Source organism: Stenella coeruleoalba (genome assembly GCF_951394435.1).
Source record: "Stenella coeruleoalba genome assembly, chromosome: 10".
In the NCBI taxonomy this organism is placed as follows: Eukaryota; Metazoa; Chordata; class Mammalia; order Artiodactyla; family Delphinidae; genus Stenella; species Stenella coeruleoalba.
In genome coordinates this window covers 28,852,711-28,877,644 of record NC_137156.1, presented here as the reverse complement: position 1 = coordinate 28,877,644, position 24,934 = coordinate 28,852,711, and the positions used below count along the sequence as shown (strand labels likewise).

General features: G+C 41.1%; 2 protein-coding genes across 7 annotated transcripts in view; both read left to right on the top strand.

The window, feature by feature from the left end:
- CENPQ (centromere protein Q) overlaps nt 1-24,934 on the top strand; it is a 184,494-nt gene that overhangs the window by 29,987 nt on the left and 129,573 nt on the right. For 2 of the 6 annotated variants that reach the window (XM_079933079.1, XM_079933080.1), the window contains exon 9: nt 3,674-3,963. The exons of the other annotated variants lie outside the window; for them this stretch is intronic. In XM_079933079.1, the coding sequence (XP_079789205.1) occupies nt 3,674-3,826 (153 nt within the window). In that variant the 3' untranslated portion in view covers nt 3,827-3,963. Of the gene's footprint in view, nt 1-3,673; nt 3,964-24,934 lie in introns of those variants that run through there. 6 annotated transcript variants of the gene reach the window in all.
- Nucleotides 4,319-5,557, top strand: LOC307192302 (uncharacterized protein C6orf141). The gene has a single exon (XM_079933084.1). The coding sequence runs from the start codon at nt 4,358-4,360 to the stop codon at nt 4,931-4,933; it is 576 nt and encodes a 191-aa protein (XP_079789210.1). The 5' UTR covers nt 4,319-4,357; the 3' UTR covers nt 4,934-5,557.

Here is a 24,934-nt window from a genome sequence, read left to right as displayed (position 1 = left end):
TGAAAAAAAAAAAAAGCACAACATAAAAGTTGAGAGTTATGTTTTATTTGGGGGACATTCTTAGGACTTCAAGCCTGGGAGACAGCATCTCAAGAGAGACTGCTCCGAAGAGGGCGGGGGGTGGGGGTGGGAGGGGGGAGTTTTTGCAACAAAACCAGGTAGTTGAAATATCAAAAGATTATTGTTAATAAAAGAAAATCGGGTATCTCAAGTTAAGTTTAGCGCTTCTCTATGTTTGGGAAGATGCAGGAGTCTGGGCTCACTGAAATCATCCCTGTGCTATGCACCCCAGCTATCTGGGGCCAATTAGCTATCTGGGGCAGTTATCCTATGCTTTCTCATCCTGAGTTTCCTTAGGTGCACCGTCGGGGGTGACTGCCGAGGCTGACGGCTAGATGGGCTTGGAGTGGGCAGCCCCTTTGCCTCCATCCTGAGTTCCCTCAGGGCCCACAGTCTGGGCAGCTGTAATGTAATGGCTTAATGGCTGCAACATCCTTTGTTTACTGATATGGCAGGCAACATTTTAGTTCTCAAGTGACATTCAAAAGAGGTGTCCAATAGAAAATTGAACAGAAACATTTTTCACTAGGTTAGACTGTGGTAGGAAGCAACCCTCAAATTTCATTGTTTTACTGTAACAAAAGTTTGTTTCTTGCTTAGAATATGTATCAGCTGCTGTAACTTTGCTGGATTCCAGTCAGCTCTGTCCCATGTACTGTCTTCATTCCCAGATCACAGCAAAGATGGCAGCTTTGATTGGAGCCTGCCCAAGGCCAACCTTGCAATGACTCTTCCTTTTTGCTCAGATGCATCCAATGTCACACCTGTTTAAGCTGAAGCAAGTCACATGGCCAAAGTCAACATCAGTGGGGTAGAGAAGTGTATGGGAATAGGAGCATTGCAAGTCATGTGGTACACAAGCCAGGAAGTATGATCTTCTTTCAGGATGAGGAAATAAATAATTTGAGACAATTATACAATCTACCACAAGTCTGGAAATAAGCATCATGGTCTATAATAGAGATATAAATTGGAGAATCATCAGAGTACAGGTTGCAGTTGAAGCCACGGGATGGATAAAATCATGGAAAGTGTTTTAGACATGAGAGAAGAGAAATGTCAAGGACAAAACTATTCTCTACACGTGCCTCCATATTCACCATTGCACCATTGCTCATAATGTTGCCTTATCCAGAATACCCTATCTGTCACTCCCATATCCACACTCTGTTTATAATAGTTAGTGTGATAGACATTAGTGCAATTTAAAAAAAATTCTTAACAACACCCTGACTACTTTTTTGGAATGTTACCTTTCCCTACCATACAGTTTTATTAGGTGGGGGAAGTCCAGCTGTTTGCTTTTCCATTACAGAAGCCAAGGGGATCCCCCAAAGGCTTCTTTGACTGTACCTTTTCTTTTACTGTCCTGTATTGTGAAGGGGTAAGCAGGTTGCATAAACTGAGCCAGATGGATACTTCTGAGTGGAATTTGACTCCTGAGTAAATGCCACAGGGACAAGTGTGAGAGTCGGAGTGCATTCCATCCAGCGGAGAAATCTGTTCCTGTTGTACCAACTCCTTATTCCCTCGGCAACAGCTTTGATTTCTACCTGTTTTAAAGTCTGATATTCCCACTTTCCCAACAAATCTGTCAATATCTCCTAACAAATCTCCTAATATCCTTATGACAAAGCCTCTTTTCCTTAAATTAGAGTTGGTAGTAGGCAATTCAGAGGGGAAGTAAATGGGTTCACTTTATCAGCACCCTTTATCAGGCTTTTATGCACTGTGAGATATTAAAGCATAGCAGACACCACTATCCTGAAGGCAAGCTGCCTATTTCTTTGTTTATGTTCTTTTTAGACTTTATCTCTTTGAAGTTTAATTTATTTGGCATTTCCTCTTAACATTCTTTTATGCATTAATACACAACTTTTTGACATCTAGAAATTCAGGTGCTTTATGGTGGGTGAATCAGGCTCACTCCTCAGCAAATAGGTTTTCCCCATTCCCCATGCCCACTCTAATCCCTCACCCAATCCCCATTGGCATGAAAATTTGAAAGCAATAAATCTTGTGGTTTACATTACACTTCCCTCAGAATACAGGTACCTTCGTTGGAATTCTCCCAATATTCCTGCAAGGAAGGAAAACTCAGTGTTCTTATTGTCACATGAAAGCAGCAAAAAAAGGCCTAGAGTTTATCTATGGTCTAGAGTATTATCATTGGTAATGTTTCTTATAATGTTGTCTATGAACCACTAGCATCAAAATTGCTGAGGGTCTTGCTAAAAATCCACATTCTAAGCCCTCCCCGAAACCTATAAGAGCAGAATCTTTGAGAGTAGGGTAGGGCATTAGCCTGCAGTTGATTTTCTTGTGCGTTAAAGTTAACTTATTATCTCCTACGTTTGAACAGAGAATTTGATGTATGTAACTGATGTCAAGAATGAAAATTCCAACAGGACAAGCAATTCAGCTTCTTTCCTCCATCACCTAGAACAGTAGCTGACATTGAGCACACACTCAGTGATTCCTGGTTAAGTAAATGAACAGAAAAGAACATGAAGTCATTTAAAATAGGACCAAACATTTAAAGAAGGTCATTTAAAATAGGACCAAACATTTAAACTTGTGAGACCTCTGGCTCCACTGTTTATTGGTATTTGATCTTAACCTCCCTGTGCTTCAGAGTTCTCAAGGAGACTATAGAGCTACTTCGTTAGTTTGCTGTGAAGAATAAATGAGTTTGGGCTTCCCTGGTGGCGTGGGTAGTTAAGAATCCGCCTGCCAATGCAGGGGACACAGGTTTGAGCCCCGGTCGGGGAAGATCCCACATGCCTCGGAGCAACTAAGCCCGTGCGCCACAACTACTGAGCCTGCGCTCTAGAGCCCGAGAGCCACAACTACTGAAGCCCACGCGCCTAGAGCCCGTGCTCTGCAGCAAGAGAAGCCACCGCAATGAGAAGCCCACGCACCGCAACAAAGAGTAGTTCCCACTCACCACAGCTAAAGAAAGCTTGTGCGCAGCAATGAAGAACCAATGCAGCCAAAAACAAATTTATTTTAAAGAAAAGAATAAATGAGTTTAAATATATCGAATGCTTAGAGCAATTCTTGCCTAATACACTCGAAAAATTTAGTTAATTGTAATTTAGCAGTAACTGGCCCAAGTTCAGGCATCCAGTCAGCAGACATCAGAAGGTCCTCTCTTTCCAAAATATCTTTCACCATACTACTTGGTCCTTCAAAGTATGGGCAGAAACTTGCACCATTGCAGTCATTTTTTTCTAAAGCAGACAGGAAAAGTGAACACTTTCTAATAAAGCAGGGACCTGTAACCAAGGACAAACTGGAAATCACAAACTAAGCTTCCTTTTTTCTGTTAGCTAGCTTTCCGCATTACCCTCAGGCAAAGTTAAGTGTGTCAGAGGGCCTGGCAACGAGAGATTCTGAAAGCCTACCCAGAGATCCATATTTATGTATTTTTAACTTCTGGGGTTAAACAGGTGTGTGTGTGTGTGTGTGTGTGTGTGTGTGTGTGTGTGTAGGGGTGGGGGTGAGGGAGGTAGGGGAGTAGTGAAAGGGGAAATTTTAAAAACGAACACAAAATTCTAAATCCTTAAGTTCTTATAGCGGTTTGGTTTTGTTTATTTTCGTTTGATCAAAGGCATTTATGCCCCTTTGGACGAGCATGGCCAAAACCAAAATGAAGACCGGTGTGACATTCCCGCCTTCCTACGAAGAACAACAAACAATACAAAGGCGTTTTCTCAAAGGGCTCAACTTTCCCAATCAGATGCTTTTGATCTACGTTCGATAATCTTGGTAGGATGGTGAGGGTGGATTCGGAGTGGACACGGAAACTTTTATCAGAAGAACTTGATTAAATCAGACTTTTTTTTTTTTTTAACTTCCATGTTCCTTCACTCCAAGGAGAGTCCTTGGAAAGAAGACATACACTGTGTTGGGCATTTCGTGGGGCAGTGCGGGTGTGTGTGCGGTGCAAGGGTGTCTCCTGTTGTTTAGAGACAAACGGTGGTGGGCTGGAAACTAAGATAGAACTGAGAAGAGAGAGGGGAAAGACTCAGAAATGAGATCACGGCCGCAGGTCTAGGATCGCAGGTAAGAAGAGGAGGAGCGATCGTGGGGTTGCGGGGGAAGTGAGGCTTTTCGCCTTTGAAAAGCCCGAAAGCCGCGAGAAAGGGAGGGAGGCGCGGACGGGAGGGGGCGGGGACAGTCCCAGGCCCGGGAGGCGGGGTGCTCGGAGGCCACGCCCACGGCCGACCGGCAGTCCTGCGCTTTCCAGAGCTCCGCTGGCGTTCTCTGCGAGAACCGGCGGAAGATCCACCGGATGAATGGCCCTCCTCTCGGGATGGGGGCCCCGGGTCCGCGCGGGGCTCCGAATCTCGCGGCCTCGCCCCACAGCGGGCGGTGCGCCCGGCCGTTTGTGCGCGAGGCGGGGCGCGGGGCTCCCCTGGCCCTGGGCGCGCCGAACCCCTCGGTAGCGGGGGCTAGCAGCAGCCGGTGCGGCGCCCACGAGCACAGCCCCGGAGAGAATGTGGACTGTGACTCCTGGGTCCGAGAGAAAGTGCTCTTTCTTCTGCACCCGGAGAGGTGGCTGGGGACTCAGGGGGACTCCGTACGGGAAGAAGTGGCCGATGAGGAGGACCTTTTCAAAGCGGGAGGACAGGACCGGGAACCCGACTGCCCTTCGCCTCTCTTTCCAAGGGAAAAGCGAATTTCTGGCAGCCGTGTAGACGCTCCCTCCCGAGCTCCGGGGGACCCACCCAAACCCCTCCTCGTCCGGGTCGTGGATTATGAGGTGACACAAGAAGTCCTGCAGGTCGCGTGGGCGAAGGGCTGCATGACCACGCTGACCGAGGAGCGCTCCATGACCGCGGTCACTTTCACCGCCAACACGGAGTGAGACCGGTTGCGGGGCGCCGGGACCCTCGGAGAATCCCGAGCCCTCGGCACAGAGAGAGAGAGACCCCTGTGTCCACGCCGCGGAGGGAGAGTTTCACGGTCCCTCAGGACCTGACTCCCCGAGGAGATTCAGTGGGGAAGAGGAGCCCGAGGAACGTTCAGGAGTTAGTGAAGGAGCGCTCATCCTTAAGAAAAGAAAATGCTCTTCGGAAACTCCAGCCAGAAATTAACCGACAGCAAGAACCTTTTAAGAGGCTTCAGGGAGGCGCACGGCACCCAGTGCAGACTGAAGAACTGTAAGCAACACGATACCTCCTTTATACTGTGGCTTAAATACTCTGACGGTCTGGGGACCTTAGAAGAGGGGAGGAAATGTTATTTTCAAATTGGCAGAACGTGGGAATTTTGAAATAAGAAAATCTGTTGTTAATTTTTATTTTGAGATAACTCTCGGTCACTTTTCTGCCTCCCCGCCCTCCCCTTCTCTTTAAGACCTGAAAGCAGAAGTGAAGTTTGAAGTCTGCTCTCTGCAGAAGGGTGGGGGTGGGAATATATGGGGAGAGAGGCTTGTTTTGAAACTGAAAAAGAAAGTAAAAAGTGTGAAAATAAAATGTAAAACAAAATCGTTTTTTGTTACTGTCTTCTGGTGTGCACATCTTTTTCTTTCTTTCTTTTTTTAAAATGTTTTTATTATCTTTAAGTGTTAGGAACAAAAGAGAGGAGCTAGGAAAAGAAGGGGAGGAAACAGAAGACTGAATTTTGAAGGTGAAATGCTATTTCAAAGGGCTTTACCCCAAGTATTTAATTTAGTTCAGTAAAAATGCTATTAATATGAAATTTTTAGTTATCTTAATGTTTGAAACACTGCAGATAAATCTTCTGCTCCAAAGGTAGATAGAAATATATAGTTTGCCATAAAATGACTGTGTATCTTATTCTTATTCGAAGTTTCTTACTAATAAGATTTGTAGTCAAGACTGGATTGAAAAAAAAAATCTCTCCTGATACTGTTGGAAAAAAAATTTCTTCTGATGCTATTGAAACAACTCATTTTTATTTTGTTTATTTTTTATTAAACACCATCTTTATTAACTCTAGTAGTGGGGCCTGGTTTGGAGGTGTGTTAGGAGCAAAGCACCCCCTCTAGAGATGAACTGATGAACTGAAGGTGTTATCTGGTTACTGCAGGAATTAACAAAACAAATGGGACTCTGGCTTTTGAGGAGTAAACTATTGAACAGGGAGGGCCCCCTCCCTTACTCTTCCTCCTTTGCCTCTTATTTTCAGTTTAGAGCTTGACAGGCCCTCAAATAGCATCTGATCCACCTCTTGCCTCTTGGCAGACAAGATAGGTAAGATATGTCCCTATTTTACAGTTGAGTCAACCTAGGCCTAGAAGCCATGTGGCTTATGTAGGTCACGAAGCTAGTTACTGCATATGCTTACTAAGTAGGTAAGAATATGATCATCTCCCTCCTAAAAGTTTGGGGATGCCTTTAGGACTTAATTCTAGGGAGTCAAAAGATGAGTGAGGGCAGCCTAGGTTTTCTGACTCAGTCAGTTATGAGAACTACTAAGATCACCTTGATGTCCCTGAGTCTGGCCAGGCCTGTGGGCTTGAGATTTACCACTAGCAGTTCTCAGTGTGATCCTCACTTGAGAGAGGAATTCAGCACCTGAGCTCATCTGTGCTCAAAACTGCTTGGTTGGTAGAAAAGGTAATACAGACTCCATGAAATGAATGATCTTTTCATCCAACAACCCTGCCTGGCTCCAGTGTGAGGTTAAACTTCTTGGCAGACAAATTTCAGACCTGACTCAATAAGTTTGGTTGTTGTGAGTCAACATATGCCCCATGTGATAGAGCTTTGAATAGAGACAAGAAAAGCCTCTTTAAAGTTGACCAAAAACGGTAGCGGCATTCTGTTGCCTTCCCTATGGAGCCAACTCAGGACTTAAGCTTACTTGGGTTCACAACCACTTCACCTCTTACTAACTGTGACATTGGGCAAGTGTTTCACCTCTCTGTGCCTCTGGGTCCTTATTTGTTAAATAGGGATAATAAATAGTATCAATCTTATAGGGTTTTTCCTAGGATTAAGTTAGATGAAAGATATTTAGATCAGTGCTTGGCATATAATAAATGCTCAAAGTGAGCGATTATTAGTATTATCGTTATTGTTTAGTTCACTTTCATCCTAACCAGGCTTTAGGGCTTTATTTAATAAAAAGCAGCAGAAGGCATACAACACAAGAAATCTTATAGAACCCAAACCAGTGGTTTTTATGGACTTTTTTCTGCATTCTTAAAACAAAAGTTTTATTTCTAGCTTTTCCCACCATTTAATGGATCAGTAAATTTAAATTCCTTAGTAATGACACACACACACACACACACATACACACAGACACCCACAGCTTGTGATAAGATTCATCCTAAGTTTAAGAGGCCTAAGGTACACCATGTTTGACAGTCTTTGAAGAGGTTTCTCAGACTGCTTAGTTCCCCCTGGCAGGTAGGAGCTTGGAGTACTTTCTTTAGGACCTGTCAGGTTAGTTTGTTTGCCCTCAGGGATTTTAAATCTGATGCCCTTGTCATCTCAGAAAAGCAGAATAGGCACAATTAATTTTCATTTCATCTCCTTTCTGTCAAAAAAGTATTCAAGTCAGCTGGACTCCTTTAATCCAAATACGTTTGGGTTAATTTTCTTTCCTTTAAGTAAAAATTATTTTTAAAGCACTTAACCCCCCTGCTAACTGCCTATAATGTGCTTATACGTCTTCTATAAACAGATGTCTCCCCGATTCAAAAAGTAATAAGTTGAAGTCTACTGAATTTGCTTCACAGATTTTCCCAATCCAAGCAGAACCCTGCTATGGGAGGAAGCTGAGGAATCTTTTCCCAATTAACAGTGTCCTGGGGGCTTCCCTGGTGGTGCAGTGGTTAAGAATCCGCCTGCCAATGCAGGGGACATGGGTTTGAGCCCTGGTCCGGGAAGATCCCACATGCTGTGGAACAACTAAGCCCGTGTGGCACAGCTACTGAGCCTGTGCTGTAGAGCCCGCGAGCCACAACTACTGAGCCCGTGTGCCACAACTACTGAGCCCGTGTGCCACAACTACTGAAGCCTGCGAGCCTAGACCCCATGCTCCTCCACAAGAGAAGTCACCACAATGAGAAGCCTGCGCACTGCACCGAAGGGTAGCCCCCGTTCACCGCAACTAGAGAAAGCCCACGCACAGCAACGAAGACCCAATGCAGCATAAATAAATAAATAAATATATAAATATATTTAAAAAAACAAAAAGAAACCAAACTGTCCTGGGAGTGAATCTGAAGGGAAGCCTGGGCATCCTCAATACCAAGAAGCCTCTGAGAATGACTGGGTCTTGGCTCTGTGGTCTTACCTCCACCTCACCAAAAGTGTGATCATCTACAATTGTCTTATGTGGATGAGTCACAGCAAGGACTTGGGAAGCCAGCTGACCACTCAGGTGACCATAAGACACATATTATAGTCACATAACTGCCATGGATCAAGCAAGTGTCAACCTCTCTTAACCTTTGTCCACAGCCTCCATCACCTTTGAGAGTCATTACATTTGACTCGCTGATCTTATTCTTGTTGGTCATAACCAGCACTTGATGTGCCTTTCTGCTTAAAAACAAGAAAGAAAGAATAAAGGAGAAAGAGAAAAGGCTTTCTGTTAACAGAAAAAGTTATATTCATTGCAAAAAATTTTGAGGAAATGTTATTTTGTGAGGAAAAAGAAAAATGGAATAAAAGAAAACAAAAACTCACCCATGACCCCAAATCTCTTTTAGTAATTGGTATGTTTCCAGTCTGGTTTTATTTATTTGATGTTTTAATGTGTATATACATACACTTTTCTGATCATAAACTGTATATAAAATCTGAGTATTGTCTTTATGTAAACTAACGTATACTGATGCTATCCAAGGTGGGGTCTGTGAACCAGAAGCTTGGGCATTCCAAGAATGGTTTTTTAAGAAATGCAGAATTCCAAGCCCCACTCTGAATCTGTTGAATCGGAATTCACATTTTGACCAGATCCCTGGGTGATTCACATTAAAGTTTGAGAAGCCTTGACATATATGCTATATTTAGTTCTGTATCCCACTTTGTCACTTACAGAAACGTAAAGGTTTTTCTTTTTCTATATGGAAAACAATGCCATGGTAATAACACTTTGTAGAATTATGAAAACATTTAGAGATTACAAAAGAGTGAAACATATATTGATTTGTGAATTGGCAAAGAGATCTCTAAAAAGCCTCGCAGTGTTTTTTTAAAGAGCCTTATTATTCTGAAGTTTTCCTAATGAAAGATTGATTGATTATTGGAGTTCAAACTATTTCAGAAATGTGGTTCTTTTATTGTCTAAGAATGTGAAACAATACTTACTTAAAAATCCCCTTAAGGGAAGAGGGCAGGAAGTGATTAAAGAAAGCCCGATTACAACACTTGCAGGCTGAGTCAAGACTCGCCAGCCACTTGTAATGAATTGCCAGGGGTGGGGAGAGAGGTAGAGCCTGAATTTGAATCAACTGATTCAGATAAGAAAGCCGGCTGTGACTCTTGAACACCCTGACATTCTTATAACCCTGGTCAGTATTTTGCCCTTTCATTAGGGAGGGCAAATCTTTGTAACTTTTCTTCTGTAGATGAAGATAAGAAACAGCCCAATTTACTTTGGAAAGAATAAGGAATTATAATCATTTATTAGGCACAATGTAGCTAATAGTTAACAAAACATAAGACTTGGTTAGCTTTAAAGCAAGGAATAAATTTAAATTCAAACTCAGATTTCTAAGTGTAAGATAGAATGACTACTTTTAGGAGGCTGCAGTCTTCACAAAAGTAGGACAAACAGAGGCTGTTTATTCAGAGCTTGGTTATAGAAAGGGAGTCAGCCAGCATCACTTGCACTGGGCCAGGGAGCAAAGGCAGGTGGGGCAGTGGGAAAGTTTTACAGTGACCAAGATGATCTTAACTTTATTCTCAGCTCAACTAAACCTTAGGTTTCTTCCTGACTATAGCTGCTGAGCTCTTTAGAGCATTACTTGAGAAAACTTGCAATTGTAAATTTCTTTCTCTGCCCCTTTGAGATATAAATCTCCCAACGTCTTGCCAGTTTTACAACCCAGGAACAGGACCTTCTTTCTCAAGGATCTGGAAGCCATCCCTTTGAAATGTAATCTAGAAAGATGGGGGCCCCTGACTCCCAGTCTCTGCAAGGGGGGGGGTCAGAGCCCAACTTCATAAGCCTTAGTTAGCGAACATGGATGGCTTAATGGCTTTGACCAACCTCCCCCTCTAGTACTTCTCCACTAGCTCACCCCAGTGCTTAAAAGCTGTCCCACCTTTTGTTTCAAAGGAGTTGAGTTCAGTCTCTCTCCCCTATTGCAATAGACTTGAATAAAGTCTTCCTTGCTTCTTTAACTCGGTCTAGTACAATTTTTGTTTGACAACAGTGAAGAAAGGAGGGGTTTCATGTATGCTCTGATTGGAAGCTACTAGCATGGGAAAGCTAGAGGTGGGCTATCAAGAGGGGCTTCTTATATAATGGTTTAGGGCTCTCTCTGGTAGGTCCTGAGTTGGAAGGGTGCAAAAAAAAAAAAAGAAAAGAGAAAAATAGGGACGCAGTCATTGACCAAGTAAGTCCTGGTCTTTCTGGCCTGATTGCAGCAGAGGCTGTGGTTTGCCTTCCCAGGCTGGTTGCTCCACAGGTTGTAGATTCAAGTTCTACCTAATAGTTCTAAATAGTTACCTAATAGTTCTAAATAGTTCTAATAGTTCTAATAGTTCTACCTAATAGTTCTAAATAGTTCTAATAGTTCTAAATAGTTCTACCACCTGGTAAATAGTATCAGCCTGGTAAATAGTATCAGGATTTTTTTCTAGGAGTAAGTTTAAACTACTTAGAACAGTGCCTGGTATACAATAAATACTCAAAATTATTATTATTGTTACTATTGTTGTTATTGTCGATTTTAATTTTTATCCTAACCAGCTTTTGTTTTGTTTGTTTGTTTGTTTTTAAGAGCAAAAGGCATACAACACAAGAAACCATATCAAACCCAAACCAGTGGCTTTTACTAAGACTGTTTTTCTGTTAGAAACTAGAAGACCCAGTCACAGAATTCTGGAAGGTCCAGTCACAGAATTCTTTTTTGGAGAAAATCATGTTATAATTATTTCTTAAAAACATCCAGAATGCAGCACTGCAAGTAGTTTCTTCATGGGGTGAACTATGCTTTGGCATAGTTCAGCCCTGACTGTTGGCACCCAAAATGCTATGTAATAGACTAGTACTACCTTACTGAGAGAAAAGTCAGGGTTCACCTAGGTATTACCCAGTGATCACTGAGGTTGGTTAGTGCACAAGCCTAATCTTAAGGCTGGTTTGTTGGACAACCTGCTCCAGGCTTGGAACCATGAGTGTTAAAGCTGATTTGTGTGCCTGTTGGATCATCCTTAGGCACATGTCTTACTTCTAAAAACTCTTGTGACTTTGAGCTTAATTTGAAAGCCTGCTAGGTCCATGGAAAAGCCGGTACAATTGAATAACCGGAATTCAACTTACCTGGGAGAGGGACAGGGAGGTATACGGGGCACCAGGTAATCTTTACCAAATCAAAAGAACTTGAAGGGGAGGGCTTGTGAACACAGTCACCTTGTGTAAGCATTCTCTGACCACTGATGTCCATGTTTCAGAGAGAAGCCCTGTGCAAGCCTATGGACTTCCCAAGCCAGCCTCAATATTGACCCAGATTTCTGAGGTTATAGGTTCAGGGTTTACAGTCTTTCCATCCCAACATAACTGGATGGGAAAATGTGCAAACTTACAATTGAAATAATACTAAATCAAAATACGGGAGTAGAAGAAAGGAGGTTCTGTGACCTATATTCAGTGGCAGGGTTATATTTAGGCAATGGGCAAGGTTTGCCCCAAGAGTGAAAAATAAGCAGTACAACATCTTCAGAGATTAAAAAAAAAAATGATAATGCTGGACTAAAAGCCTGTCTGCTTTTTGTCATCACCACGGACTTAGTAATAAAATACTTGTCTCTGAAAAAAATCTATTGTTGATCTAAATTCTAAAAAATTCCTGTGATTACTGTTTGAACTTTAATAATACAGAGGTAAGCCTCCAATGAGCACATTTTCATTGTCCTTTATTATTTTTTTTCTATGTGGAAGATAATTTAAAGAACTCTCAGTGTTGCCCCCCAAGTCAATCTCTCTCTCTCTCTCTCTCTCTCTCTCTCACACACACACACACACACACACACACACACACACACACACACACACAGAATCAGTTATATGCATTCATTTAGAGAGTAAATTCCTAAGAGTTCAGAATCTTTCTTACTCACTTGGAATGCACTTTGTGTCTCCGACCCCTATATATTCCTTCATTTTAAGAGTAGATTCAGGGACTTCCTTGGTGGCACAGTGGTTAAGACTCCATGCTCCCATGCAGGGGGCCTGGGTTCAATTCCTGGTCAGGGAACTAGATCCCACATGCATGCTGCAACTAAGAGTTTGCATGCAGCAACTAAGAGTTTGCATGCCACAACTAAGGAGCCCACCTGCCGCAACTAAGACCCAGTGCAACCAAATTAATTAATTAATTTTTTTTAAAAAAACTCTTTTAAAAAAAAAGAGTAGATTCAATATAAACTGTAACCCAGTGGTTGTAGTGATTTAGAAAAAGAGCTAGAGTTAGTTCAATTCTGACATTATATGTGACATGTATAAAATTTTAAATAGGGAAACAGCGAAATGTAATATTTTTTGTTCAATAAGTGCAAATTTAGTTCACACATGAACAGTTTTATTAGATTTGGAGAATTAACATGAAATTTATTATTCATCATTTTAAAACTAAAGAATGAATCAAGAAAATAAAATATCCCATGAATTGTATAATTTAGTAGTTCGATTTCTTTTGCAGACATTTCAGTTTTATTAAAGTTTATTAGTTCCTTCCTTGACAGTAGTTTACATACATAATTATTATATCAGACTCACAGAAGGATCAAAGTTATTGTTTTAGTTTATGATTATTATTGAATATTATTTTCTCATATTGGTGTTAAAAATTATCTGCTACTGGTGTCACATTCACTAAGTATGCCACTGCCAACATGTAGTCATAAAGTCATAAAAATGGGGGACTGAAAGGGTTGGAATTCAAACTCAGATTTCCTGATTTCGAATCAAAGCTGTTTCTGTTAATCCCTATATAAGAGAAAGTAAAATCTCTATCTTAATGCAGTAAGTAATAAGTGATATGGATAGAACTGGGGAAAAGAGTGCCTTCAAACACAACTAGAGAAACATGAGGGTTTGGAGAGATTTAGCTCTCACAGTTCAGGCATAAAATTGATTTTATAATAGTTTTTCTTATTGTGACACTTGGGATTATATTTTAGTAATATTTCTGTTTGTGTATGATAAAAAATAGTATTACTACTCCTAGATTTCCTAAGTAGAAAATATATATATATATCTAGAGATGTTTAGAATTCCTGAGGTAAGCTGGGCAAAATCCTTTAAGGATGGGGCCACCCTGCAAAAATCTATCTGCTGCTGCCTTGTAGTCCAAAGAAGCTCCAGGTCCAGGTGTGTGAGAAACCACAGAAGCCCTGAACACACTGTCAGTCAGAGCTCAAGAGCAAAAGTCAAATTAATTATTGTTCACAGGGTGTCATAGAGAACATAATTTCTTTAAAGATGAACAGTAGTAAGTCCAAGAGCTGATAAAGGACTCTGGAAATCAGTATGTATCTCTCCACTTGTAAAATGAAGGTTTGGAGTTAGATGTAGCTGGCATATCCTCCAGAGATCATTGTTTATGTTTCTGTGGCTTTTTTTTTCCCCCAAAACTATAATGCAAGGAAGTGTTGAGAGAAATTGAGCTCGAAACACTGCGAATACATGTATGTTACTTTTCATTTACTTTACCTCTTGTTCCAGATGTGATATTATGTTTTTCATTTTAAAGCAGGAGTCATGAATACGTGCAACATTTTCTTGTATATCATCCTGTGCCTACGTGTGTCTGTGTGTAAAAACTAGGAGAATGGATTGTGCTTTTTATCTCTCTGCATCCCTTAGTTATCAGTAGGTAAAGAAAGCCTATTTTTTGGGTGACTGCTGTTTACCCATCACTGAATGGGAATCTGGAGTGATGCTAAGGCATTGTTTGTACAAGTGCAAAGATGACAAACTGCTTATGGTGAAGTTTTGCTAAGATTCTTTTCTGGAATTGGAGAACTCATTTCAGGTTCTTAGAAATCCAGACATTATAGAGTAAGTTCATTCAGTTCATGGATTTCAAATTTAATGTAAAGCTCTTTTCTTTTCCCCGCTTTGCTTTCTTCAAGAAATCCTAAGAGAAACACTGGTATTTACACAATTAAAACAAAGCTTCTCTGGTTGGAATGAAGTGGGTTTGCCCATCGTTGCCCTGCTTGACTTTCTCTTCAAATTCCTGAGGCTCTGCCCTAGCCTCACCCACAAGGAATCTTCAAGGACTCCCTAAGAAAATGTCCTTCCGATGCTTAATGTTCTACAGCCAATTGAAAGCCGGGGGAGGACTCTTCCATATTTCTGAAGTTTAGTGCCACATGGGAAGATATAAAACCTTAGCACTGGCCTAAGACAAAGCCAAATCTCTCCAGATTTTTCAAATCACCTTTCTCAAGTAAGATGCCTTACCTGCTGAAAAGGGCATGAAAGCTTCCTTCTTGATAAGCTTCCTGGTAGAGTTAAGGAAATGAAATGCTCAGGGTTAAATGTGTCTGGTTTTCCCTACTGTGTTTGATCCCAAAGCACAGAGGTCAGGGATGACCTCAGTGCCCTAGAGATAAAAGTGTTATTAGTGACAGAGATGAAACTTCTTCCTAAAAAAGTGGCTCTTTAAGATGTACGGTGACCTTGGTTGGCAATTTTTGTGAAGCAGTGTGTTCTAGAAGGAATAGGAAGTGGAGAAGGGGGAGGTGGGGCTTAGGATTGAGTGTGGAGTAGTCATGTACTCAACCAAATGTTCATTCGGTACCTACTAAAAAACACAAGCTTCGGATTCAGAACTGGGAATACATTCTTAGTCATGTATTTGCTATGTGATAACAGCATGTTATTTAACTTTTGATAAATTCCAGTTGCTAAATTCATACGACGGGAGTTAAATAGTCCTCATTTGGTGACTCTGAGCCTTCCTGGTGGGTTTGGGGGCTCCGTGAAGGTTTGATCTTTTATCTCCAGGGACAGTGACAGTGGACAAACTAAATTTAATAAGCCCATCAAAACAAATCCTCAGAAGTAAGCTACCCCACTTCCATAGCTTGCCACATACTCTGAAACAATGTAGGGCTGTCAACAAAAGTAGTTTTAATTTTGATATGGGAAAGAGTATTCTGAAAACTAAAACTACACTAAGATAATAATAAAAGCAAAAGCTTGCCTTGAAATCGAGGGCAATGTTCACTGCTTCAGCTTGGTGAATCAATTTCCTCTTGAAGGAAGTTTTGCCATACTGTCATTGTGGTTAGCTGTTTTATCACAGGAATTGGTATAGTTTTCAAGTGACAGAAAGCAATCAACTGCTTTTAAGTGTTTTGTTAAATAATATTTATCCATTCATCCATTCATTCATTTATATGCCTGGGCGTCATACATGGACTTTCCCCTCATAGTTGTGCTAGATTATTTCCATTCCATGAAAGAGAAGACTGGGGCTCAGGGAAACAAAAGGACCTAACAGCAGTATCATGGGGTCAGTTAGATGCTCCACAACTCCAAGGCTCTTTCTAACAAAACGCTCTACCTAGCTCGCACCAGTTCATCTCAGCGCCTCTGTGATTTTGAGCAGCATGATGTTCTTTCCCTTTCCCCTCACCCCTCTTCTTAAACCCTTACCTTTGGAATATAGTAATTTTTAAATATAATATTTGTGGTGGTTGCACAGGGTAGGCTTGCGGGCAGGATATCAGCAAATCTCTGTACTTCGTGAATGACAGCGTCTTTGTAAGGTATTTGAGTTCGGTGTGCCATTCGAGGCACCCACGACTTTGGCGATCTCATCATGGACCTTTTCTGGATAAAACAGAGCACGGTTACAGTCTGCGGTGGGAGGCGGGTATTGAAACAGTCTCCCCATTTTCTTTAAATGTGAAAGTCAAGCCCAAGTGCTCTCTGAGTTCTGACTCATCTTTTCCCCCCACTGCTTCCACCTCCAGGCCTCTATTCCTAGGGCTCCTCTGGGGACCTGCACGTAGTGATACCTTCAGACCATCTCAGATTGCTTAGAGGGCAAAATCTACTTTCTTATATCACGAGGAGACTAAAGGTACAAACTATCCTCAAGGGTAAAAATTAAGGTATCAGGGCAACTCTAGAATTCTGCATTGTCCAGTCCAAGAGTTTCTGCTTCCTCTCCTTCAGACAATGCTCTGAATTTTAGAAGACTTACTCTGGGTCTTAGGATATCGCATCATGAGCAGAATCCCCCAACGCAGCGTGGAGGCCGTGGTCTCTGTACCTGCTGCAAACAGATTACTAACAAGTGCCACCAAATTGTCATCACTGAAACAGTCCGTAGATGTATCTTTCTTCTGAAAGAGGAAAAGGAATCATTAGTGATGAAATAATTTTATCCTGGGCAACCATCACAAATAACCTCCAGTGAATTGAAAACACAAAGTGTTACATTCTTCCCTCAATCGAGTGGAATTTTATTTTATGAGAATGTTGTGCAGAATTTTAGGATAAAGCACATCCCGGATGCTAATAATGATACATAATTCTAAAAAATGGGAAAGTCTGTTTCTCATTTAGGAAGACTGGAAGTAAGTTGTTTTTTTGTTTTTTTGCGGTACGCGGGCCTCTCACTGTTGTGGCCTCTCCTGTTGCGGAGCACAGGCTCCGGACGCACAGGCTCAGCGGCCATGGCTCACGGGCCGAACCGCTCCGCGGCATGTGGGATCTTCAGGACCGGGGCACGAACCGGTGTCCCCTGCATCGGCAGGTGGACTCTCAACCACCGTGCCACCAGGGAAGCCCAAGAGCACTGATTTTTAACTTAATGGGAACTGCGTGCAGATCCTAGCACAGACCTTCAGCATGTTACTCAACCTCGTTGAGCCTTCATTTCTTTATTTTAAACTGAGGAAAATAGTAATAATACATAAATGGTTGACTTGTTGTGACAAGTTAAGAATGAACAAATACACAGCTCCTGAAATATACTTAGAATTATACCTGGCGTTTCTCATTTTTTTCCCCTCTTTTGTTCCCTGACAAGCATTTTCATTTGTCAGAGTTGACTCTTCTGTCAACTTCTGTCAGAGTTGACTCTTTCATTTTGCTGTCACTAAATTTTCTACCTTTTTATGCTACTGACTTTTAACCATGCATCTGAGAGATAACTCATTCTAGTTGACTTGATCAAGAAAGAAATATCTTTCCCTTTTGTGTTAGAATGACTATGAAAAAGGAACTATATTAATAGACTGGATTGAACAATCTTTTACCTATTGCCTTCTTGATAACAATATTTCCTCAAGTTTTTACTGGTTGCCATTATATTATATATTTACCTTTTAGTGTATCATTCCTTTTCTCCAAGGAATTAAAAATTCTTGAAAGCAAGGACTCTTCCCCTGACCATTCCTACCCCCTGCCCCCAACTATGGAATCCCCAATGTCTAGAACAGAACAGCTCCTGGCACTTACTGAACTGACACCGGTCAATAAATGCAGGAGTAAATGAATGATTGAAGTCTTCTGAACATTTTGTTTCTAAAGAGTCATTCCTAGTAACATAGAATTTGGGGAAACTGAGTGACCATGCGTATCAAATTCTGTCATTTTATGGGTAGTGCAATTTAGACCCAGAGAGTTCAGCTTTGGTAAGGGTCATGCACTTCTTCCTAATAGAGCTACGATTAGGGCTTAGGTCTGCTCCTGCTGCAGTGTGTTCTTCACACCACGTGGCTTCATGCCATGATACTAAATATATACAACTACTTGACTCCTCTGCTTGGCATGACTTTGGCTTGCTGGAACACAATCCCAGATAATCCTGTCTGGCAGGCACTAACGAAAACCTTGAGCCAAGTCTAAAAGAGGCCGCTGCAGGCACAGAACAAAGGGCTGTATTTCTTTGCATTAAAAGTGACTGTTAGTTTCAGTGACATCTTTTCGATGATATCCACACTTAACAGTGTTCCCATCAACTAAGCTCTTTTTCTAAAACAAAGGACGGAGGGAGAGACAAAAAAGAGATTCCAATCAGACCAAATGGGAGTGTGTCAGGGATTAAAATGACTTGTAGCTGATTCAAATTGTTATTATAATAATAGGTAATGTAATATATAATAGATCCTAGTGATGCTGTTATAATCCCAATATTACAAATGAAAAAAATGAGGCTTTAAGAAGTTAACCAATCTGCCCAAGGTCATGTATTTATTAAGTGAGAGAATTCAAGTTTCCTTGATTCCTGGGCTATTAATTTCTTTAATATATTGCTACTTCCCAGTATTGATTCACACATCTGGCTCTAATTAATATAGCACCTGGAAATGATGATAGCTGTATATTGCTACTTCCCAGTATTGATTCACGCATCTGGCTCTAATTAATATAGCACCTGGAAATGATGATAGCTGTATATTGCTACTTCCCAGTATTGATTCACACATCTGGCTCTAATTAATATAGCACCTGGAAATGATGATAGCTGACCAGCAATCAAATGTTTCTTGATTGCTCTGATTCTGACTGTATAAAGAAAATTGCTGGATATACTCAACCTTATCTCCTAAGATCTGAGTGAAGAAAGCTGGGGATTTTCTGTCTATATCTGTTAACTATTGAGAGAGTAGTAATGATTTTTCTGACCATAATGGTGGATTTACCTACATCTCTTTGCAGTTCTATCCATTTTTGCTTCATGTATTTTGAAGTTTTGTTATTAGGGGCATAAATATTTAGACCTGTTATGTCCTCTTGATTAATTGTTTTATTATTATGAAATTACCTTTTTTATAACTGTTATATTCTTTTTTCTTTTTTTTTTTTTTTTTGCGGTACGCGGGCCTCCCACTGCTGTGGCCTCTCCCGCCGCGGAGCACAGGCTCCGGACGTGCAGGCTCAGCGGCCATGGCTCACGGGACCCGCCGCTCCGTGGCATGTGGGATCTTCCCGGACCGGGGCACGAACCCACGTCCCCTGCATCGGCAGGCGGACTCTCAACCACTGCGCCACCAGGGAAGCCCTATATTCTTTTTTCTTAAATCTACTTTGTCCAATATTAATACAGCTCTCCCAGCTTTCTTGTGACTAGTGTTAGTATGGAATATCTTTTCCTCATCCTTTTACTTTTAAGCCTATTTTTGTCTTTATATTTAAAGTGTATTTCTTGAAGGCAGCATATATTTGGGTTTTGTATTGTTTATTTAATCTGATAAGGATAAGTCTTTTAATTTGAGCCCTTAGCCCATTTATATTTGATGTGATATTGTTAAGCTATTTGTTTTCTATTTATGTTACGTGTTTTTTGCTCTTTTTTTCCTGTTTTTCTCTGTTCTTTTGGATTATCTTTTTTTTTAACATAAATTGATTTTAACGCCTTTGTTGGCTTAATAGCTATAAAACTGTTTTGTTATTTTAGTAGTTGCTTTAGGGTTTTCATACACATCTTTAATTTATCATTCTCTATCTTCTAATGATATTACACCACTCCTTATAGTATAAAAACTTACAATAGTATATGTCCATTCCTTTTTCTCTGGTTTTTATGCTACTGTTCTTACACATTTTACTTTACATATATTATAAATACCAGAGTACATTGTTATTTTGTTGTTTAAGCATTTAATTATCTTTTAAAGCACTTAAATAGGAAGAAATTTTTTAAAAGTTGTGTATTTATCCAAATAGTCACCATTTCAAGTGCTCTTCATTCCTTTGTGTATTATGTTTCCATCTGGTATAATTTTCTTTCTGCCTGAAAGACTTCCTTTAACAGTTTTTGTAGTATGGACCTTCTGGTGATGAACTCTTCTATCTTTTTTTCTTTTCAGTTTATCTAAACTAAAAATACCGAGAAAAAAACAAAACCAGAACCAAAAAATCCCACCCAAAAAATAGTTCACCTATTTCTCCTACTCTCTACTCCCTGCTTCTAGCAACCACCAGTCTGTTCTCTGTATCTATGAACATAGTTTTTTTTTTGTATATATATTTTTAGATTCCACACAAGGAGAGATAATATGTTATTTGTCTTTCTCTATCTATTTTCACTTAGCATAATGCCTTCGAGTTCTGTCTATGCTGTCGCAGATTACAAGATTTCTTCCTTTTTTAAGTCTCAACAATATTCCATTGTATACATATACCACAATTTCTTTAGTCAATAATTAAAAACTAATCTCTCAGATTTAAGACATGAACCAGAAATACAAAGAATTCCAGAAATAGGCCATCTGAGTAGAGCTTGAGATTTTTAATCAAATCGTCCAGTCAATCTAAATGGTATTATTTACTACTTAAAGTGATTTTGGAATGGATAAGGCACAAACACACCAAAAGCATTCAGTGCCTCAGAGCTGGGCTACGTTTTAGGGGTGGACCTCAGGGAGAGGGGCTTTGTGCCCTGTGCCCAAGCCTGAGATTAAAGGGGCATGGAAAGCATGAGGGGGGGCAAGGAAGGGCAGCATTTGGCTTCCAACTGGGTAGTGACTCAAAAAAAGCAGTAGAGGGGAGAGAGGCCTTCTAGTCTATAAAGGAGGAAAAGGAAGAGAAATAAGGAAGAAAATTAGAAAGAAATAAAGAATAGACAGAAGGAAAGAAAGAAAAAATATTTTAGGTTCATAGATAGACATACTATATATATAAAATATATGCATATAGCATTTTCAGATTTAAGAATATTCACATGACAAAAAAATATATTTATATACATATTCAGGTAAAAATTCCCTGAGAAGCTTTAAAACAAATGAGTGGGTCCCTAACTTCATTTTCATATTCACTCCTGAACTTTACCTTATTTTTCTTGCCTCAGTATGAATTTTAGCCTAGTTTCCCTTACATAAATGTAACCTATAATCTGTAAAGCCCCAACATTTAGTCACATCTGTCAAATAAAAAACCAGCTGAGGGCTTCCCTGGTGGCGCAGTGGTTGAGAGTCCGCCTGCCGATGCAGGGGACACGGGTTCGTGCCCCGGTCCGGGAAGATCCCACATGCCGTGGAGCCTGCGCGTCCATAGCCTGTGCTCCGCAACAGTGAGAGGCCCGCATACCGCAAAAAAAAAAAAAAAAAAAAAAACCAACTGAGAAAGCAGAGACTTAGTTCAAAAGGATTATTGCAAGGCAGGGAAAGGGACTATTGTAGTAGGGTGAATGCTGCAATCATAATGAAGTCTGCAAGCATCTTAGGAGTACAGAGAGGGATGAACAAGGCCAGGAAGGACAGGGTGCATGGAAGTGGGGTGACAGGTGGGATAGTGTCAGAGAATTTTCACACCTCCCACCCCAAGCCATCCTATTCTGAGCAGGGTTGTCTGCTGGCTCATGCTGGGTGTGGGCCAAAGTTCAGGGCTCTGGAGGAAGGCGAGAAGCTTAACACTTGTCTAACAAGTGTTTTGTTCTGATTGGTCAGTGAAATGAGTAGTTCAGGAAATAAGTTATGAGGCAGAGCATAGGAATTTGTGCCTGGCCTTGTCACAGGTAAACAAGGGGTTTTGTGAGTCTTATCTAATCATATGGGGAAAGGCTTTTTTTTTCTTTTTTCTTCAGTAAACTGTGAGGTTCCTTTAAACTTCCCTGTTTCCAGAAGCACAGGGCTTAGGTAAAATTCAACATTGTCAAATCCCTATTATCTAACGTTTGACATATTATTGAAAAAAATGGCTAAAAACTGAAAAAAAGAATTAGAGAATAAAGATCCACACACATGCATTCATTCACCAACTTTCTGTGGTAAGGTCAAGGGCGCACCCTTGGGTCTGCTGACTGAACTTTCCTATCTTCTTCCTGGCATGAATTACACAAAAAGTGCATTGTCTAAGATATTCAGCTTCAGATTCTTTAAATAACAGAAAGAAACTAGACAAGCAATCTGAATGAAGAATCTTTCTAGATTTTTGTGTTTACTTCCCAATCTTGATTGCTGTCTTGTTTATTTTATTTTATATGTTGCTCTTGTCTGATGCAAGAGCAATTTCTTTGTTTCTTTTTGTTGTTGTTTTAGCAACTTGTCTTTATAGTCTTTCTAATATAGCCAATCTAGAAATGACCACTTTCATTCATTGCACTTACAAAACAAGTGAGCATTGAGTTGGATGTTTCTGAAAGGTTCTATACAAGCAAGTTACTAAAAATGCATCATTCAAATAAGTATTAAGTAAACTGATAACATGTAATTGTTTGAGGTCTGGGCTTTGCTCTGAGCTTCTGGGAGGTAACCCCTGAACCTTGGAATGTCCTGCTTGATAAAGTGTATTTGTTTACCTGGGAACCTTGGGCCACCTGGATGGTCTCTGCTAATATCGTTTATGATGTGGTCTTTGGCTGTGTGGTAATAGCTAAGTCTCTGGAGGGTAAACACTAAGGTCAGCCATGTGGGTGACTGGCCAAGTGTATGTGACAAAGCCCAAATAAAAACCCTGGAAGCCAAGGCTGGGTGATCTTTCTGGTTGCCAGTACTTCATGCACATTGCCACACATCATTGCTGCTAGTAAGCCCAGTCCGCTTGACTCCACTGGGAGCGGACCACTGGAAGACTGTGTCTGGAACTTTCTTAGACCCTGTCTTATGTGCTGCTTCTTTCACCTGATTTTAATCTGTATCCTTTTGCTATTATAAACTGGAACTGCAGGCATAATAGCTTTTCTGTTTTATTTTGTTTGTTTGTTTTTGCAGTACGCGGGCCTCTCACTGTTGTGGCCTCTCCTGTTGCAGAGCACAGGCTCCAGGCACGCAGGCTCAGTGGCCATGGCTCACGGGCCCAGCCGCTCCGCGGCATGTGGGATCTTCCCGGACCGGGGCACGAACCCGCGTCCCCTGCATCGGCAGGCGAACTCCCAACCACTGCGCCACCAGGGAAGCCTTGTATCTTTTTTTTTTAATGTAATTTTTTTTTTTTTTTTGGCCATGCCACAGGGCTTGTGGGATCTTAGTTCCCCAGCCAGGGATCGAACCCGTGCCCCCTGAAGCATTGGGAGCACGAAGACTAAGCCACAGGACCACCCGGGAAGTTCCATGCATCTTTTTTTTTTTTTTTTTTTTGTATTTTGGCTCTACCAGGTCTTAGTTGTAGCACGTGGGATCTTCATTGTGGCATGCAGGATCTTTAGTTGAGGCATGTGGGATCTAGTTCCCTGACCAGGGATCGAACCCAACCCCCTGCTTTGGGAGCACAGAATTGTAGCCACTGGACCACCAGGGAAGTGCCCCCCCCTTTATAAAATAGGGAATGCTTCATGAATTTGAGTGTCATCCTTGTGCAGGGGCCATTGCTACTCTTCACTATATCATTCCAATTTTAGTATACATGCTGCCCAGTCGAGCATTCAAGTAGCCACTTTAGAATAAATGTTTGTTTTTCTTGTTTGTTGTTTTTTTTTTTGCGGTACGTGGGCCTCTCACTGTTGTGGCCTCTCCCGTTGCGGAGCACAGGCTCCAGACGCGCAGGCTCAGTGGCCATGGCTCACGGGCCCAGGCGCTCCGCGGCATGTGGGATCTTCCCAGACCGGGGCATGAACCCGTGTCCCCTGCATCGGCAGGCGGACTCTCAACCACTGCGCCACCGGGGAAGCCCTAGAATAAATGTGTTTTTTTTGAAACCTATTGACCTGCATATCCAAATGAACTCTCTGGAGACCCTCTTAATGTCGCCTTATGATCAGAGGAACGAGGAGGACTTGGGACATCCTGGTGTCGAAAATGATTCTTTGTGATGATCATCAAGAGTGGGGACAGTGGACTTTTATAGGTGAGCTTTTTCAAAAAGCCCATTTGAAAGAGAAACTGATGCAGGTTTGAAAGAAGTCACCTATTTATCTAGTAAAATATTTAGGATCTACAAATAAATTACACTATTTTCCCAGAGCAATGACATATTAATTAATTGTTATTATAATTTTTCAGTTCTAGCATCTAGAAACTGAAGTCCTGTTAATTATGTCAGGGCCTCACTGATACTTAAGCGCATCCTGGCAAGAGACCAGAACTCCAGAGATAGAAGAAAAATCTTCAGCGTTAACAAAGAGAAAAAAATTTTATGTTATTTCCCTAGAAATGGTTTTATATGACTATGTCAGTTACCTTTTTCTAAAACTGAGTTCTTCAAAACGTACCCTATGAGACATTAACTTGATTTTTTGGTAGTGAATACATAGTAACAACTTATTTGAACTGAGTATGGACTAAGTATGAGGAATGTGTGTGTATGTGTGTGTAATGTGTGTGTTTGTTACTAAAATGAATTCTAACCACCAAAGAAAAAAGACAAATGCTTTATTGTATAATAAGATTTAATCCACTGAAATTTTATACAAAACAGACATTGGTCAGATAGCATTTGAGCTCTTATTGCAAATAGTAAACATGCAAAGGAAGTTAAGCAAAAGAATATTCAAACTGTGAATGAAACATGTCGCCTGCCATATCAGTAAACAAAGGATGTTGCAGCCATTAGCCACTACCTCCTTTCTTGAGGGTGAGCTCTGAAGCAGCTCAGGATGCAAACAGCAGGATGCCCACAGGCTACTTGCCCCAGATAGCTGAGGTGCGCAGCCCAGACTCTTGCATCTTCCCGTACATAGAAAAGTGCCAAATTCATTACCTTGAGATGTCTGGTTGTCTTTAATTAACAGTAATCTTTTGATGTTCTGACTACTTGGTCTTTGTTGCAAAACTCCTGTATATCCTGGTTCCTCCCTTACCTCTTCCAA